At 41.5% G+C, this 20,677-nt stretch overlaps 1 protein-coding gene across 1 annotated transcript in view; it reads left to right on the forward strand.

Annotated features, from left to right (window-relative positions):
• Positions 1-4,874, forward strand: part of pard3aa (par-3 family cell polarity regulator alpha, a) — a 782,893-nt gene extending 778,019 nt beyond the window's left edge. The window contains exon 25 of the mRNA XM_048606721.1: positions 2,829-4,874. Within this exon, the coding sequence (XP_048462678.1) occupies positions 2,829-3,201 (373 nt within the window). The 3' untranslated portion in view covers positions 3,202-4,874. The remainder of the gene's footprint in view (positions 1-2,828) is intronic.
• The last annotated feature ends 15,803 nt before the right edge of the window (positions 4,875-20,677 follow it).

A 20,677-nucleotide genomic window follows, 5' to 3' on the forward strand; every position in this document is an offset into this window, starting at 1 on the left:
TGTCTGGGGAGCGTTGAACATCACAGAGATACCAGTGATCTTGGGTAGATTCAAAACATGAAGGGTGAATTTGAGTTGGAATCCTCGTGGGGTGTGAAAGAGCCGGAAGCAGTCACTGAGGAATGAGATGTGGCTGTGGAAGCGGATTTTTTGCAAATACGTTGTCAAACGCCAGTAACAACAATGAAAGTAATGATCACGAACAAGAAACGTCAGCCTTCCACAGGGACTGCTCCCCTGGGGACACTCTGCTCCAATCCTCCTTCATTCCCAACACAGCCCCACGGCACCTTCCCACGCAATTGCAGAAGGCGTAACACCTGCCCATTTGCATCCTCCTTCCTCATTATCCAAGGTCCGAGACCCACCTTCCAGGTGAAGCAGTGATTTCCCTGCACTTCACTCAATCTGGTCTACTGTGTTCACTGCTCACAATGTGGTCTGCTTGATATTGGGGGAGATGAAACAGAGACTGAGTGACTGCGTTGCAGAATACCCACATTCTGTCTGGAACAAAGACCCTGACCTTCCTGTTACCTGCCACTTCAACACACCACCCTGTTCCCTGGCCAACATACCTGTCTCAGGCTTGCTGCAGTGCTCCAGCGAAGCTCAGCACAGGCTAGTAGAACAACATCTCATTTGCAGCTTTTGGGACTCAATATCGAGTTCAATAATTTTAGGGCTGGAGCACCTTCTTCCGTGTCCTTACCCCAAGGTCTACACACTAGGCCTTGTCATCACATGGGCTGCTGCCACAAACAAAAAAAAATTAACATTTCAGGTCCAGTGACGCTTCTTCAGAACTAGTAGTAGCTAGGAAATGGTTAATATATATGCTGAAGATGGAGTAGGGGAAGAGGAGACCAGAGAGAGAAAAATAATTGGGCAGACAAAGGAATGGGTAAAGGCCAGCCTGGGGAACCAATAGCTGCTAATGGGGACCATCAATAGCTGACAATGGGTTTCCTGACAGACGGCCCAATGGCTCAGTGGTTAACACTGTTGCCTCACAGCACCACGGACCTGGGTTCGATTCGACCCTCAGGCGAATGTCTGGAGTTTGCACATTCTCCCTGTGTCTGCGTGGGTTTGCTCCAGGTGCTCACGTTTCCTCCCACAGACATGTGGGTTCGGTGGATGGATTTGCTAAATTGCCCCGTAGTGTCCAGGGATGTGCAGGCTTGCGGGGAATAGGAATGAGTCTGGATGGGTGCCTTACAGTGGGTCAGTGCTAACTAGATGGGCCAAATGGCCTGTATATGCCCCGTAGGAATGCTATGATTCCCCTCCAAGCCACTCATTATTCTCATTTGGAAATATAACACCTTTCCTTCACTATCGCTGGATCTAAATCTTGGAATTCTCTCCCTATCAGTATTGTGTATCTACCTTTAGCACATGGACTGCAGCGGTTTAAAAAGGCAGCTCACCACCACCTTCTCAAGCGTAACTAGGGTTGTGTGATAAATGCTGGCCCAGCCAGCGACAACCATGTCCCACAAGTGAATCAAAAACCAAAATGGGCTGTTTTGACCTCAATGATGTTAAGCTTATCCTGAGTATTTTGGAGCTGCCCATTATGCCTAGTAGGTGGAAAGCTTCTGACCTTTCCTTATGGTCTCCATATTTATGTGGCAGCTCCAGTTGAGGTGCTAGTCAATGGTGATGCCCTTAGGACAGGATGGTGGGGAATTTGAGAATTATCATGCTTTTGAATGTCAAAGGGAGATGGTGAGATTCTCCTTTGTTGGAGATGTTCATTTCCCCCTTGTGTGGCATGAATTTTACTTAGCAGTATGAATGTTTTCTGGCACTTAACTGCGCACACCGTTTCATTATGTGAGGAGCTACAAATGGAACTGAACTCATTTCACTTGTCATGGTCTACGAATTACACATTTGGTCAAATGCTGCCGTGCTATCAAGGGCAGTCAGTCTCACCTCATCTCTGGAATTCAACTCTCTAGTCCAAATTTGGATCAATGTTCCTCACCAATGGGTGAGGAAGCTGTTTCATAGTAACTTCTATTACTTGACCAATGAGTAAGAGAAAACTGATATGGTGCTGTTCAGCCAAATTGGATCTGTCCTGCATTTTGTGTACCCATTTTATAGTTTTGATATACAGCCAAGAAACAAAACTACATTAATTCAGTGCCATTTTAACTTGTGTTTGAAATTCATTTCTCTCAAACATCTTGATGCATGTTTTCACTCATGCTGTTTCTTATTCCTGATGGAATGGGGTGTCAGTAAGGTTGTCGCATAAAGAATTTTACTAAAAAAACTTCTCCTCTGTGATTAAGATCAAAACTTTGGTATTACAGAGAATTAGGAATGAAATTATATATCCCCCAATGTTCTTTGATATTGTATTCTGCAATTGCAGTCCACTTCTAAAACTGTGTACTTCTCTACACCTTAATACCATCAACAGTGGGACTGATAGTATGGCAAGGCACTATAGTTGCATCTTTTTATTTAAACAAGGTAGATAACACAGTCTATCTACGGTATGAGTATCGCAGACTTTTTGATAGAAATAATGTTCTATACTGCAGGAAAAGAGACTGTAAAGCACTTAATTATAACCACTAGGCTAAGATTGTGATTTATTAGGTGATATCATGCAGATACACTATAATTGCATTTATCAATAGTGTATGCATGATTTATGAACAAGATAATTATAAATAATTAATATTGTCTTGGTTGTTATTTAGTATGTTCCCATTTAGCATTTAATGTCTTGTGTGCTTCCATTAAGTGGCAAAGTAAAAGCCAAATTTCTGTCTGCATTTTTTTCTCATTTTTGCTCCCTGCAGGCAAAGCAAGAAGAATTCCAGTTCCATGACTCAGGAAGCATGGGATAAAGGCTGTGTCCCCGGTGACGGTTTCCAGAGTGCAAAGGACAATCCCAGATACTCTAGCTATCAGGGCTCTCGAAATGGCTACTTAGGGCATGGCGTCAATGCACGGGTTTTAATGGAAACACAAGAACTGCTTCGCCAAGAGGAACAACGACAGAAAGACCATCAGCCTGCAGAAGGGCGTAACAACTATGACTCTTACAAAGCTGATCCCAGCTACAGCCTTCCGAAAGGTCCTTACAGGCAAGATGTCCCTCCGTCCCCTTCTCAGGTTGCCAGGCTTGCCAGATTACAAATGCAGGACAAAGCACGACCATTCTATCCCTGACAAGCAGTTAGAACTTAAACCTACAAGGCAATAAGTCACTTTTTTTGAAAAAAAAGTTAGCGTATGTTCCTCTGAGTATCAAAGGAGAAGGCCTTCAAATGTGTAGCAGGTTTTTTGTGATGATGTTTATTCCAGTGCCTTTAGTAATTTGAGAAAAGACTCACTGGCCTTAATCTGCCTCCTTCTGTCTGTCACATTCATCAGTCGATAACAGAAAGACTTTCTCACAGTTTGACAATCAGGTGGAAGCAGAAGAACAAGTATGCTGTCATGAGGATCTAATCTTGTGATTCTTCTCCAGACAGTGTGACTGATTTTTAGCAATTTGTAGCTGGATTCATTTTACCACCTTCACAATGCTCTTCTGTTACTGTATTGTGAGATACATGGCCCCCATTTCCCCCCATATAGATACAGATGCTAAGCTTGGCATAAAATGATTCATACTGGAATTCTGCCACATTAGTCCCAAGGGGGCAATTTCACATGCAAAATTCACTTCAATATTGACTAGAAAATGTTCTGTGGTTCATTATCTTCGACTTTAATATTCTTTTCTTGGAGAAATGTTGTCTGTCTTTGAATGGAATAGGTCACACTTCAAAAAAAGAATTAATCTCAGTGTACTTTTAGACCATATAATGTTTTAAATCTGATTGAGAAGGCCTCTGAAAACTGTGGAACATGATAAAATGTGCAGCATACCATACCACTGTACACTAATCCTTTAGTTCATTGATTGAGAAGAGGAGTAACTGCCAATATTATGATTTCAGGGAAGAGAGAGTGGATTCACCATTACTTACCATTTTTTAATGCTAAATCTTCCATATTTCAGTTCTGTTTACAGCCAATAACCTGAAGAAAGGAAGTGTTAGCCAAGATGTCCTGGCTACTACAAGCTCTCATGGTAACAAGCAGAAAAATTCTTCTCGCATCAGGCTATTGAAAAATATGGGTAATATAAGGAAGGGAAACGCAATGGGTTTGCGGACAAGTCTGTAACATTACGAACGTTAAGTCAAGCAGGAGACCATGTTTAAATGCTTCCAGTGCCCATTATATCTTTGTATTGTACCTGATGTGCGGTGATTATATAGTATACAATTACGTCTTTGCAAGTTCAAGAAAGGAAAGGAAGAAAAGACTTTTTTTTATATATAAATATATAAAAAGACATACAAATAAGTGACTTACATTTTATTATTGCTTTTACAGTGAGACCCTAGTGTACATTTGGGAATTTGGAAACCTTTCCTTTACATAATTGTTTTAAAAACTTGATGTTCCATGAATTGTGTGGAATACAGAGGTTGGAACAATTAAGTGCCTACAGTTCCAGATATGAGAGAGAATGAATTTTGATCATTTCTCACACACACTAATCGTAGTGCGCAGTGTGTGAATCTGGAAGACTATGCCTCTTTCTGTTTGGCACTTTCTTTTTGTTGTCAAGCTGTTTTTTTTGGTGTAAGTGAAACCTCTGCACAACTATTGATGTCTTGTTTGCCTGTTTGTTGTTGCCTTTATTCCAATTTTACTGTAATGTTTCAAACAAAATGTAAGCACAGTGCAATCAGTTTTTAACAGCTCTTTTACACCGTGTATAAAACAACCTTCTTGTACATATCACTTTAGAATAAAAATGACCGTTTCATCCTGTTTGCAATACAGTCTGTGATTTTGCTATTTCATTTGCCATGTCTATCAAGACTTCTTTCTCCCCACAAACAGGTAATTGTACATGAAGAAAGTGATTAAACTATGTTTATAATAAATGGTTAAAATAAACACAGCAATGGAATACAATATGCTTTTTTTAATCATTCTTTAACAAGTGGTCGATAAGCACTTGCAATGCTTTCAAACACTTATGAATACTGATGTTTATCAGTGAGTTTTGCAGCCCAGAAGGACGCCATGGTTGTCATACAGAATTAGTTTTATTGCACTTAGTCTTTTGCGCAGAGAATGACGCAAACCTGATCCTTTGCACACAAAAGGCTGATACTAGATGTAAAAAAGACCGCAAGGTGCGATCGACCATTCACAAGGACAAAACATTTTGCCACAGCCTCTGGAGCTGTCACATGAGTGTATAGAAAAGAATTGCAAGAATAAAATCATATTTTAATGTATGCACTTGCTGGTGAATTTTCTTATCCATTACATTCCTGTTATGATTATGCTGCTTACTGAGGCAGTGAGAAACAGAGCGCATTGTTTCCAAATTAACTCGGAACATTTGCTACTGGACTTTGTTTTATTTTATACAGCTTCCTACTCATTCCTTCAGAAGAGAAACATCACATCATCATTGGTGACCAATGAAGGCGCAGCAGTTTTGTTGCAGCAAAACCAAATATATCCAAGTCAAAGCAAAATACCTCGGATACTGGAAATTTGAAATAAAAACAGAACTGGTTGGAGAAACTAGGCGTGTCTGGCAGCATCAGTGGGGAGAGAAACAGAGTTAATGCCTCAAGTCCATTATGAATTCTTCAGAATTAAAACGGCCTGGAGAGTAATGTTTTCATGTTGTTGGCAGAGAGGGAGGAGGAGGCCCGCATGGAACAAATGGTGTGGGTAACCAGAGAAAAGGACAAGGGCAATGCTAATGGTGGTACAGGAGAGAAAAAGATGTAAAATTGCTATGAAGGATCAGTGTGCAAAGAAGAAAATGGGTATACTGTGCTGAAAGCAAAGCCACAAGACATGGTGGAGGGCAAAAGGTTGTTGGAATCAAAGTAGACAGCGGTCATGCTTTGAAGTTGGAAACTCTATATTGAATCCCGAAGACTGTAAAGTACCTCAGCAAAAAAATAAGGTGCTATTGCATGCATTGAGCCTTAATGGAATACTGCAGCAGGTCCAAGACTAAAAGGATAGCCTCGGTGTTAAAGTGGTTTATTGAAATGGCAAGTGACTGGGAAGTTAGGGTCATTCTTATGGACAGAGGAGAGGTGTTCCATAAAGTGGTCACCCATTTGGCAATAGGGGTCTCTAATGTAAAGGAGACTGCACTGTGAGCAGTGAATGCAGTAGATAAGATTGAAAGAAGTGCAAGTAAACCACTGCTTCTCATGGAAGGTGTGTTTGGAGTTTTGGACAGTGAGGAGGGAGGAGAAGAAAGGATGTGTGTGTCACTTTTTGTGAGGGTGCGGAGGTGTCGGTGTTGGACTGGGTTGGACAAATTCAGAAGTTGCATGACACCAGGTTATAGCCCAACAGGTTTATTTGAAATCACAAGCTTTCGTAGCGCTCCTCCTTCATCAGGTGAAGTCGTGGGAAGTGCACAGGCACGGAATGTAATGGCGAGATAATTCCAGGTAATTAACAGTGTCAACCAGTAAGTACAAATAGTGTGATTGGAGTGTTGACAGGCTGAATGGTAAGTTTTTGCAGCAGATCAAAAGTGTCAAACAACAGATGAATGGACACCACACAACAATCGCCAGACAAGAGTGTTCCCTCCGAGTTGAGGAACACTCGGAGGTCAAGGACGTTCAGCCTCCAACCTTCGGGTAAGCGTCCTCCAAGGCGATCTTCGAGATACACAACAACGCAGAATCACCGAGCAGAAACTAATAGCCAAGTCCTGTACCCATGAAGATGGCCTCAATCATGATCTTGGGTTCATGTCGTGCCACATGTTACCCCACCATTCTGTTCTGAGTTTGTAAAATCTTCCTTACTTTCTTGTTTTGACTCCATCACCTTGATAACTTGTTATGATGTCTCTTAATTAGTTTTGGATTACTTGTTACTTTGGCTAGACCCTCGTCATGCGACTCTGATACCAATCATGTTATTCCAGCCATTTGGTTTGTCTCTAGCACCATCTTATTTTTGATTTCTTTTGTAATTATCTCCCTGCCGTAATTAATCGCACCATAGGTCATCCCTTTAATTGCTATTCAGCTGTTGACACTTTACTCACATCATCTAACACTTTTGATCTTTTTTTTCTTTATTCATTCACGGGATGAGGGCGTCATTGACCAGGCAGCATTTATTGCCCATCCCTAATTGCTAAGAGGGCACGTAAGAGTCAACCACATTACTGTGGGTCTGGAGTCACGTGTAGACCAGACCAGGTAAGGATGGCAGTTTCCTTCCTTAAAGGACATTAGTGAACCAGATGGGTTTTTTCCCCAACAATCGACAATGAATTCATGGTCATCATTAGATTCTTAATTCCAGATGTTTTATTGAATTCAAATTCCATCATCTGCTATGGCAGGATTCGAACCCAGTCCCCAGAACAGAATCTGGGTCTACTGGATTAATACTCCAGCGATAATACCACTAGGCCCTCGCCTCCCCATCATTTGCAAAGACTTGTTGCTCGGCCTGTTGACACTTCACTTTACACTGTTTGGACTTATCTGTTGACTCTTAATTACCTGGAATTATCTTGCTGTTATCGCTCCATCTATATATTCTATTCCTGTGCACTTCCTTCCACTTCACCTGACAAAGGAGCAGCACTGTAAAAGCATGTGATTTCTAATAAACGTGTTGGACTATAACCTGGTGTCTTGTGACTTCAGACCTTCTGTGATTGCACGGGAAACTGCTGTGAAGGTGACGAAGTCTTAGGAGTGATGCAGGAATGGACCAGGCTGTCATGGAGGAAATAAAATGTGTTTGGGGATGGCATCCTGCTGGAGGTGGTGGAAATGAATGCAGTGAATAGTTGGGTGGAAAGTGAGAACAAGGCTTGAGGCTGCAGCCAGAGGCCCTGCATTCAGCCCTGGGGAAGACAGAATCCCATCAGAGTGGATTCCTAACAATGCAGTGTAGCTTATGGATTTGAAAACAAACCATAGAGGTCAGATTTAATTTTGAGATGGTAAAAAGTGTTGATGTTCATAGCAAGTACATAGCTTGTACAAAGCTAAATTTTTTTTTGTAATTTTTCCCCATTTTCTGCTGCTTTGAATTTAAATAATTGAAATGTTGCCGTATCCACTGCAATTGTGAGGGACTGGTGATAGTGGGACGGTCTGTTCTCATTAATCCAGTTTTGGTTCAAATGCCTCACACCACTTAATTAAATTTCTGTATGTTTGAATGTGGGTCAGGAGTAACTGGTGTAAGCCTAACTCAAAACTGTTAAAATCTTATGTGAGCTTCAACTATGGTTAATTAGAAAGCCAGCATTGTTTCTTCATGCCATTATTTAACTTATTAATGTGTGCTAGCTTTATGTAAAAGGCCTACTGTTGACAATTGTGTAATTAAATAGCATATGATTGTATTAAATTAGGCTCAGTGATCCTCAGCCAACACTTTGCTAATGAATAAGCCAGTTAAAGCAATTGCTTTCATAGATTATACTGAAATGGCAGTTGGGGTTTGTTTATTTGGACTGTTCAGAGTGTGTTCTGATATCAGCTGCCTCATAATCATTTTCAATCTGCAGAAGACATGGAGAGTAAGAAAAAGCTGAAAGGGAGGGAGGAGCAAGTGGCAGAGAAAAAGTAATGAGTTAATGGAATCATAGGATAACACAGCACTTGGCTGTCTGTATTGAGCTGGATTTATTGGTTACATAGCTGGTCCCATTTATCATCTGCAGCGCTGGTGATACCCCAGCTATGGTCATCCCTGAGTGCCATGAACATAAAAGCTAGCCCTGGTCGGCATCAGTGAGTTCTCAGGTCCCGATATCTCACCAGCTACATTTGCTGAAACCCATAAAGCACGTGTAGTGGCAGCAAAATTTCTGAAATAAACTAAAACAGTGATTAAAATGAAGAAAACAGTTAGAATATTTTTTAAAAATTACAAAAATTGGCTTTAATCAAATGTGACCGTGCACAGTCAGAATTTAACCTCAATGGTTAAGACCATGATACAATAAGTAGGCCTTTCAGCCCATTGAGTATGCTCTACCATTCAATGAGATCATGGCTGACCTCAATCCAGAGAGCCAATTGCTGTGTTATCCTATGATTCTGCTAACTCATTGCTTTTTCCCTACCACTTGTCTTCCCTCCATATATCAAGTCTCCCCTTTGCTTACACTGCTCTAAGGAGAACAACCCCAGCTTCTTCTTCCTCTACACGTAATTGTTACCTTCATCCCTGGAACCATTCTGATAAGTTACAAAGGTCACGTAAAATAACTAAAAATAATTAACACTAAATCGCAGCAGAGCTGGAAGTGGGGGGCAGTGAAAAAGTCATCATCTTGCAAAATTCTGCTTGGGCACGGGAAGAGAAACTGGACTATGGTACAATATGGGACAGAGTGTTTTATTCAGGGGACAAACTAATTATGTTGGTAGGAAAAGGTTTTAGCAAAGAGATTGACTGAGTAATCCAGGGGCAGTCGCTAAAAAGCTAAACAGATGACCGAGCGAGGATTGACTGGGACAGCAAACCTGACCTCTACGCAGAGGCTGGAATGAGGAATGATGTTTCAGATAGGAAGAGAAGCTGTCTGGGAGTAGAATGTTTCTGCTTGATGTAGTAAATTCTATGTAATGTTTGAGAAGTCAGGTAAAACAGGATGTGTGCAGGGACATTAAATTGCATTAATGGCACAATGTTAAGTTAATGTTTAGATGGTGAGAGTTAATGTACTGTTAGTTTGTAAAACATTATACCAAACCAACTTATCGACTTTTTTCAATTTGTGGCTGTCTGCACATGAATATGTAATGCTGTTTAAGCTTCCCATTTGAAACTGAGATATGATATGAAAGAGCTCACAGTCAGTATGCGGCTGACGATTAGGACAAGGTAGGGTCTCCAAGCAATTTGCAGTGCAGAAAGTGGCCTTTTGACCCACTGTATCTAATACCTGCTATCCCTTTATTTCATTGATGTGTCTGCTGGTAAGAATCCTACGAGGAATGCTGACTGTGCATGCTCACCTCCAACTTTTCAGCCTGTACATGGCACATATGCGTTATAAAGCCAATTTATAAAAATGTTTTAAAATTATCCTTTGTTTAACCCTATTTTTCTCTTCACCACTACACTCTTTCCTTAATTTTGTTTCATTTTTGTTCAGTATTTATCATTCTTTATTTTAATATATTTGAGGTTTTGCTGCTCCTGGGAGTCAAGAAGCAAAGCCGTTTTCCTTTGTTCAAGGGATGTGGGCATCATTGTCTAGGCCAGCATGGATTGCCCCCTCCATCCATAATTATCCCGGAGAAGGTGGTGATCATCTTGAATTGCTGTAATTCTAAGGGTGGAGGCACACCCACAGTGCAGTTAGGTATAGAGTTCCAGGACTTTGACCCAATGGCAGTGAAGGACCAGCAATATAGTTCTAAATCAGCAGGGTATGCAACACAGAGGGGAACTTGCAGGTGTGGGTGTTACCATGCATCCGCAGCCCTTGACCTTCTGAATGGCAGAACTCTCAGTTTTGGTAGGTGCTATTGAAGGAGCCATAGTGAGTTATTGCATTGTATCTAGTAGATGGTACACACTGCTGCCACTGCAGCAGTAATGGAGTGAATCTTCAAGGTGGTGGAATGGGTGCCCATCAGGCAAGTTACTTTGTCCCGATGGTATCAAGTTTCTTAAGTGTTTGTGCAACTACAACCATCCAGGAAAATTGAAAGTATTCCAGCACACTCTGAACTCTACCTTCTAGATGTTGCTCAGACACTGGAGAAACAGGACGTAAGTCATGTGTTGCAGAGTTCCGAGCCTCTGAACTGCTCTTATAATATTTACATGGCTGGTCCAATTTAGTTCCTGATCAGTAGTAATGCCCAGTATGTTAATAGTGCTGGATTCAGCAACGTAATACCATAGAGCTCGAATGTTAGTTGCCATGTAGCTGCCCAAGCCTGAATGTTTTCCAAGCCTTGTTATATATATTGACATAGACTGCTTCAATATCTGAGGCATTGTGAACGATCCTGACTATTGTGCAATTATTCTATTAGCACAAGAGAGCGGGATGACAAAAGTTCAGAAAACCAGGATGAGAAAACAGTTGAGGTAGAAATGACAAAAAGTGATAAAGAGAAGTAATGTCCAGGCTCCCAACAGTAACCACTTGGAGCAGAGATGAAGAAATAACAGGAACTTGTCAGAAAGGTCCCATTGTGAGCAATAATTGTGAGATTATTTACACACAGATTGGAAAAGTCAGATAGGCAAAAGTCGGCTAGTGAATAAGTTCAAGAAAGTTTTCATGATAATGTTAGAACACTATGGTGCCAACAAAAGATCAGGCTATTCCAGACTTCATATTGTGCAACAAAGTATGCTTATCTCATAGTGAAGGAACCCCCGGGCAGAAATGACCATTGTATGATTGACTTTTATGTTCAGCTTGAAGGAGAAAGAAGTTGATCTAAGACTTTGTTTTAACTTAAGTAAGGATAATTATGAGGGCATGCAAGTTGAGCTGGATAAAGTGAATTAGCAAATTAGGTTGAAAGATGGATCATTATGGATTCAGGAGCAGATATTTAAGGGAATGTTTTAGAATACACAGAATAGATACGTTCCAACAAGTAAGCCAAGGGATGGATCCACCGTATAGGGTGAACAAGGAAAAGTTAGAAATAATATTACGTTTGAAGAAAAAACATAACTGTGCAATGACAGGTGGTGGGTCAGAAGAGCAGAATGAATAGTTTTTGATATGCTTATAGGAGACTTTGGAATTCTCCTTTATATTGGCTGCCAGTCTTTATTCATGCTTCCTTTTTTCTTCTCTAATAGGCTTTCTCACTACTCTGTTGAACATTAGGTGTTCCTCTTGGTTCCAGTTTGTATTTTCTACCATATACCTATCAGAAGCACACATTTTCTTCTTTACCTTAATTTTCTATCTCCTTTGTCATGTAGGGAGCTCTGGATTCATTTGTCCTGTCTTTCCCTTTTCCGGAATGTGCCTTGACTGTACTGGAACCATTTCCTTTTCAAAGGTAGCCCATTGTTCAGTTTCAGTCCATTCTACCCAGCTCTGTTCTTGCCCCATTAATATCAATTCTCCATCAATTGATCCTTCTTTCTCTGGATCGACCATTGTCACTCTCCACCATTGCCTTAAACCTTATGATACAATGATCGCTGTCAACTAAATGTTTCCCCACTGACACTTTGTCTGCTTTGCCCACCTCATTTCCAAGAACCAGGTGGAATGCATCTTTTCATGTTGGAATGGACACATACTGCTGTAGGAATTTCTCCTGAACACAATCTTGCAACACTTACCCCTCGCTGCCCTTACACTATCAGTATTTGGGTAATTAAAGTCTCCCGTTACAATTCTCTACCTGTTGACAACTCTCTAAATTTCCTGCAGGTGTGTTGCTCCACATCCAATTAATGTGCTGAGAAAACGTAAAAGCAATAAGAGCACCTCTGCCCTGCCCTCCTTCGACTCTCCACTGAGCATACTTCTTGCAGTAAATCTTACTTAAAATAACTTATTTACCCCTCCGCACAAAATTTCCAATTTCAAGCAGGTTCCCAGATGTCTTCACTAGCCTTCCATCTCTATCTTACTCTGGTGAAGTCTCCCTCATAGTAACTATGCACCCTTACTAACGAGGTCAAGAGCCTAATTGGTGGACCCCAAACTGAGCATTAGTAAGCATGATGATCCTTTGTAAGTGCCACTTAATAGTTTCACTTAATAATCACTTTGCTGATGCTTGAGAGGGACTTATAGGGCAACAATTGGCCGGGTTGGATTTGTCCTTATTTTTATCGTCAATAAATGTTAGCATTGTATCTGTACTGGAATAAAGTTTTTGAGAAGGTTTGCAGTTCGGGTTGTGGATGAGGTTATAGACCTGCTCACCGAGCCGGTGTGTTTGATTGCAGACGTTTCATTACCCTGCTAGATAACATTGTCAGTGCGCCTCCGGTGAAGCTTTGGTGTTCTGTCCCGCTTGTTATTTCTATGCCTCGGTTTGCGGGGGTGGTTGGCATCACTTCCGGTTTTGTTTCTCAGTGGTTTGTATGTCGGATGCAGTTTAATGTGTTTGTTGATGGAGTTCTAGGTATCAGAGTAGCCCACAAACCAACAACTACCCTTTGACAGCTACTGACGAACCTAAAGGATCCCATACCCACAGCCAATAAAACCAGGCTAATATACAAAATACCATGCAAGGACCGAGAGAAACGTTGCATAGGCCAAACTGGAAGAAAACTGACAATTAGGATACATGAATGCCAACTAGCCACCAAGAGACACTGGACTCAGTACAGACGGACACTAATTCAATGGGGACAACAATCACGCAATCAGACGGAGACATAGACATAGAACATTGAACAGTACAGCACAGTACAGGCCCTTCGGCCCACGATGTTGTGCCAAACTTTTACCCTAATCCGAAGGTCTATCTAACCTCCACCCCTCCCTAATACTATCATCCATATGCCTACCTAATAGCCGCTTAAATGCCCCTAATGAGGCCGACTCCACTACGCTCTCCGGCAATGCATTCCATGCCCCGACCACTCTCTGAGTAAAGAACCTACCTCTGACGTCTCCCCTATATCTACCTCCACTCACTTTAAAACTATGCCCCCTCATAATAGCTACCTCCACCCTAGGAAAAAGTCTCTGGCTGTCCACCCTATCTATACCTCTGATCATTTTGTACACCTCTATCAAGTCACCTCTCATCCTTCGTCATTCTAAAGAGAAAAGCCCCAGCTCTCTCAACATTTCCTCATTAGACCTTCCCTCCATTCCAGGCAACATCCTGGTAAATCTCCTCTGCACCTTTTCCAATGCTTCCACATCTTTCCTGTAATGAGGCGACCAGAACCGGACACAATACTCCAGATGTGGCTAAACCAGGCTTTTGTATAGCTGGAGCATAACTTTATGGCTCTTGAACTCAATCCCTCTATTAATGAAAGCTAACACACCATATGCCTTCTTAACAACTCTATCCACCTGGGTGGCAGCTTTCAGGGAACTGTGAACATGAACCCCAAGATCCCTCTGCTCCTCCACACTGCCAAGAATCTTTCCATTAACCCTGTATTCTGCTTTCATGTTTGTCCTTCCAAAATGAATCACTTCACGCTTTTCAGGGTTAAACTCCATCTGCCACTTCTCAGCCCAGCTCTGCATCCTATCAATGTCCCTTTGTAACCTAGAACAGCCCTCCGCATTATCCACAACATGACCCACCTTCGTATCGTCCGCAAACTTAGTAATCCACCCTTCCACTCCTTCATCCAAATCATTTACAAATCATTTACATGCCAGGGAATTTCTGGAGGCCTGGCATTCCAACCGGAACATCATCAACAAACACATTGAACTGGACCCAATGTACAAGCCACTGAGAAACCGAACCGGAAGTGATGCCAACCACCCCAGCAAACTGAGGCATGTAAATAACAAACGGGACAGAACACCAACGCTTCACCGGAGGCGCACTGACGATGTTACCTAGCAGGGTGATGAAACAACTGCAATCAAACACACCTGCTTGGCGAGCAGGTCTACAACCTGTACTGGAATAGTTTGGCTAATGGTACAACCAGTTCTGAATCTCAGCTCTTCAGTACTATTGCCGGAATAATGTCAGGGCCTTCAGTTTTGAAGCATCAACTGCCTTCAACTATTTCTAGATATCATGTGTACTGAATCTAGTTGGATAAAGATTAGGACCTCAAGAGGAGACCAAGCTGGCTCATCCATTGAGCACTCTGGCTGAACTTGGATGTTTAATTGTCAGCCCATCAGTCCCATATGGATGTGGCAGGATGGCAGAGCTTAGGTCTGATGACTAGTAATTGCTTAGCCCTGCCTATTGCATGCTGTATCTGATTTGCGTGCAAGTAGTCCTCTGTGGTAGCTTTACTAGGTTGGTACCGCATTTTCAACTTTGTTCTGGTGTCGCTCCTGACATGTCCTGACTAAAGATGCTGGAGTCAGAGACAACACAGTATGGAGCTGGAGGAATACAGTGGGCCAGGCAGCCTCAGAGGAGCAGGAAAGCTGACGTTTCAGATTTTCAGAAGGATCCCAACCTGAAATGTCAACTTTCCTGCTCCTCTGATGCTGCCTGGCCTGCTGTGTTCCTCCAGCTCCACACTGGGTTATCTAAACATTCTAATCCCATTTTCCAGCACTCAGCCCATAGTCTTGTGTCCAATGACAGTTCAAATGTTCATCAAAATAGTTCTTAACTGCCTTGAGCATTCCTACTCTGCCACTCTTTTTTCCCTCAAATCCCCTTTTATAACTTGTGACCCCTGTTATTGCCCCGCCTTCTATAGGGATCACACATCATGGAGGATCTCCTTAATGGGAAGGTGAGTTTTTGTCCCACATGGACTGTATGGTGGTCATTCCTACCGATACTGTCATGGACCAATACTTCCACAACAGGCAACTTCTCTCACCATCTGCCTCCGACCCATTCATGCAGATATATCCTTAAAGGCTTGGCCAACTCATCAGTAGTGCCACCCTTACTGCTTCCACCCAGTGATGTTCAACGTTGAAGAGCACTGATTCGTCAACCAAGGTGGGGCAGGGTGAAGGTGTGGTGTGTTTGTAGCGGAAATGTAGTAATCAGCATGTGGATTCCTTACCCATGTATGATCTAATGCCGTGAGACTTTATGGGGTACAGTGTCATTTTGAGGACTCCCAGAGCAATTCCCTCCATCCTGCATACAACTGTGCTGCCACCTCTGCTGATGGGACAGGGCATACCCAGGTAAGGTGTTGTCTGGGACATTGTCATATTCTCAGAATCAAATTTTACGGACAATGTCAGGCTGTTGCTTGACTAGTCTTTGGGACAGCTTTTCCACTTTTAGCATGAGCCTCCAAATATTGGTAAAAAGAAATTTACAGGGTTGACATGTTTATGTTTGCTGTTGTCACATATTTGTTGTTTTTGCCGAGGTTGATGGCGTATGGATTGTGCAGTTTCATTCCTTTCTTTAGATTTTGTTGCAACTGAGTGGTTTGCTAAGCCATTTCAGAGGGTAGTTAAGAGTCAACCACATTGCTGTGCATCTGAAATTACATGTAGGCTAGACTAAATAAGGATTTTTTTTATTCATTCAAGGATAGTGAGCATTGCTGCCTTGGCCAGCATTTATTGCCCATCCCTAATTGGCCAGAGGGTTGTTAAGCATTGACAACATTGCTGTGAATCTGGAGTCACATGTAGGCCAGACCAGGTAAGGATGTTAGATTTCCTTCCCTACAGGTCATTTGTGAACTAGATGGGTTTTTCCTGACAATCGACAATGGTTTTATGGCCACCATTAGATACCTAATTCCAGATTTTTTAAAAAAAAATTCAAACTCCACCACCTGCTATGGCGGGATTCAAATGCGTGTCCCCAGAACATGGCCTGGGTATAGATTAATAGTTTAACGATAATATCACTAGGCCATCATCTAGGTATGTTGATGATAGATTTCCTTCCTTAAAATATATTAGTGAAATAGATGAGTTTTAGTGATAATCGAAAATGGCTACATGGTCACTATCTTTTAATTCCAGGTATTTTCAAAAATTCAATCAAATTTCACAATCTGTCGTGGTGAGATTTCAACCTGAAACATTAGCCTGCGGTTCTAGGTTACTAGTCATAGGATCCCTAAAGAGTGTGGAAAGAGGCCATTGGCCCATGGAGTCTGCACCCAGATCCCAACCCCCTGTATCTGTAACCCCACATTTCTCATCTTTGGACTGTGGGAGGAAACCCATGCAGACATGGGGAGAATGTGTAAACTCCCCAAAGACGGTTGCCCATGGGTGGAATCGTACCTGGATCCCTGGTGCTATGAGGCAGCAGTGCTAACCACTGAGCAACTGTACTGCCCTAACAGAACTCATCCAGAAAAAGGCTCAGCATGATGAGCTACCAGTATGTAAAGCGGTGGTTGGATTTGAACCTATGACTCCACAGAGACTGGAGCTTTAATCTAGTGCCTCAGACTGCTTGGCCACACTACCATGCCATTTTAGTCCAATGACATAACCACTACACCACTAGCTCCCTCACTGCCCCTTTGCTCCAGTCTATCCTGGTAACATTTCTTTCAAGTGTGTGTCCAGTTTTCTTTTGAAAACATTGATTATATTTGAAATAATTTGTCATCTCTGCCTCCACCAGCTTTGTGGGCAATGAGTTCCAGTTCCTCACTACTTACTGAATAAAGAAATTCTTCCTAACATTCCCTCTGCACCTCTTGCCTGAAATTATGCCACTGGCTCTGAGCAAAAAAATCGTGGATTGTAAATCAATTTTTATTAATTTGTGAATGGTCGTACTACATTTACCCCAATGTACCATTCTCAAGCCAATTCAAGGCTGGAAAAATCCCAGTAGAGATCAAATTGTGAGCATTATGGATCAATTAGAGTCTATCTCTTTGATTTCAAAGTTATCTATATTTCAGAGAGCTTTCTGTAATATGCAGGGTCACTCCTACCCACCTTTGAATAAGTGAAAGGAAGAACTTGCATTTATAGAGCACCTTTCACCTTCTTAGAAGGTCCCAAAGTGCATTACAATCAATGAATTACTTCTTAATTGAAATATTGTAGCTACTGCACACACAAGAATGATATAAACACCTGTCAGCCTATTATTGGTGATGGTGATTGTGTGATTAATGTTAACCACTAACTCAGAAAAACGGCTTAACTTTTCCAATAAAGCCATGAGATCTTTCAAATCCAAAAGTACAGATGGATCGACTTAACATTAGCCAGCACCTCCAACAATGTTCAATACTTTATTAAGGAGGCAGTCTAGATTAGTGCTGTCATTGTGCAATTAGTCTTGAGCACACAGCTTTCTAAATTTCAGTCAAAAGTGCTGTCATTGGTTGGCGGAAAAGAATAGAATTAGTGTAATATCGTAATCTGCAGAGCAGGTTGTGTTTTGAGAGATTAAGCAAAGTTCTTAAAAGCACACAAAATGAACAACTATTTACACATTTATGCACAACTCACCATGGATGTATGTCACTTACATCTCTTTAACTCCCAAATGTTGATGGGAATTCTCAGATTCAGATAATAGTACAGTGTTTACCGACTCACAGTATAAGGTTATCTTTCAACTTGTATTCATATTTTAGGATATTTAACTAATATCTTTGTGATGTTTGACATATGTCAAATCTTATACTGTAGAAAAGCCCACTTGGCCTATTGTGCCTCTGCCACTTTCTTATCGGAGCTGTCCAAATTTGATGGCTTTAATCTCAAAACTCAGCTTTTCCTGCAAATTATTTACCTTCAAATATATGTCCAATTGCCATTTGTAGTTTTTCTGTACTCATTGTGTTTTCATATATTGCATTCTACATCATAACACCTCTCAGTTTGATCTGATTTCTCCACATTTTCTCTTACATTCATTTGCCAATTACTTTAAATCTAATTTCTTTACATTTATAATCTCTAGATATTGTTCCAATTTCAAAAGGAAACAAATACTCTCATTATTGTGAACATGTTTGGTCAGTCTCCTCTTACCCTTGTTGCTGTAAAGAGACAACCCTAGCCTCTCTATACTCTCCAGAAACTGAAGTCCCTGATTGTTAGTATTGTCCTGATAAACCACTGTGCACTCTGCAAGGCCTTCATGTCCTTCCGAATGTATTCATCCCTAAAGTTGCTTAGTTTCCATTTCTACCCATACTTAAACTCCTCTTTGAACACCATGGCATATTTCCATGCGGCAAATTTACTCTAGGCCGTTGACTTTAATTATAATTAACAGAAAATGCTGGAGGAAAAAAGCCGCATCTATGGAAATACTGTCAGACTTCCTGGGTTTATTCACAATTTTATGTTTTCATTTCAGATTTCTGGCATCTGCAGTAATTTGCTTTTATTTGGCCTTAACTTATAACACTCCTGACATTTGCTTGGTGTAGGAATTCATGTGTGTTAATTAGCTTTCCTTTTTTTCTCTGTTTAAATTCTGCTCTTTCTATGCTATTATTTGTCTTGTTGTTGCCTAGACCTCCTAGTTTTCTTTGCCCATTGCCCCTCTCTGCTGCCACACACTGATGCTCCTCTGTTGCCCAGTATGACTGTTTCAATTTGGACAACTGGTTCAAAGCCTGAAGAAATCATAATTAGAAATTTTCCAAGCCCCAGATCACATTCGGTATTAAACAGCAGCATATCTGTATTGTAAACATCAAAATTCTTGATACAAAATGAGTCATTTCAACAACTGAACCTATAAACTGGTTACAGAGATGCATTTTGCCACCTTATATCGGTGCATTACACCAGGGTACAACACGAAGTCTGTATCACTAACAGCGGCTCATGGAGGTGCATCTTGCCAGCTGGGAAGAACTAGTCTAGTTGGATCACAGTTTGCATTACCAGTCCAGCAAACAGGATGCAAGTAGCAAGTCATATCAGCCTTCTGAGAGTACTCTGGTATACATGCTAATGAACTGGAGGGAAATTGTACTGAATTGGCTTTGCTGGGTTTCTCAAGAAACTCTACACACATTCCAATTGACATACCAAGATGAGCCATAAAATTTTACACCCAAGAAGCATTGAGCTAATTAACCAATTAATTTGCTTTAGTGATATTCTTTGAGGGATAGGTTAAGATAGGGTCACCATAGTCTCAGAAGATCATAGCGCAGCTCTTTCATTAGATAGAGACAGCTGGTGGTGGTTTAAGCTGAGAGTTACCATGCCGCAGGCAAGGGCTGAAGCTGATTTTGGTTTTATTGTCACGTGTCCCAAAATACAGTGAAAAGCTTTGTTTATGAGCAGTACAGGCAGATCAAGTATGTACAGATCAAAAAGACTTAGAGGCATCAAGGTTAAATTGCAGGTTACACTATTTGAGGCTGGAGTCCATTCAACAGTCTGAATACAACAGGGAAAGAAACTTTTCCTGAACCTGCTTGTGTGTGTGTTCAGGATTCTGTATCTTCTGCCTGATGGAAGAAGTTGTAGGAGGTCATTACTGGGGTTGATGGGTCTTTGATGTTGGCCAACTTTCTGTGACAGTGAGCCATGTAATTAGAGTCCATAGATGAAAGTTTGGCTTCTGTGATGGCCTGGGCTATGCACACCACCTTCTGTAGGTTCTTACAGTCCTGGGCAGAGCAGTTGCCATGCCAGGCCGTTATGCACCCAGACAGTATGCTTTCAATGGTGCATCTGTAGAAGTTGGCGATGGACCTTATGGACATGCCAAACCTCCTGAGCTGCCTGAGGAAGAAGACGCATTATTATGCCTTCTTGACTGTTGCATTTGTGTGGGAAGCCCAGGACAAGTCGTCAGTCATCGTCACTCTGAGGAATTTGAGAATCTTCACTCTCTCAACTCAGTCCCATTGATGTAGATGAGGGCATGTTCTCCTTTCTTTCTGAAGTTGATGATTAGTTCTTTAGTTTTGCGATGTTGAGAGACAGATTGTTTTCATTGCACTGCATCACCAAGCCCTCTATCTCCCTTCTCTATTTTGACTCGTCATTGTTAGATATCCG

Source organism: Rhincodon typus, chromosome 2 (genome assembly GCF_021869965.1).
Source record: "Rhincodon typus isolate 14 chromosome 2, sRhiTyp1.1, whole genome shotgun sequence".
Classification (NCBI taxonomy): Eukaryota; Metazoa; Chordata; class Chondrichthyes; order Orectolobiformes; family Rhincodontidae; genus Rhincodon; species Rhincodon typus.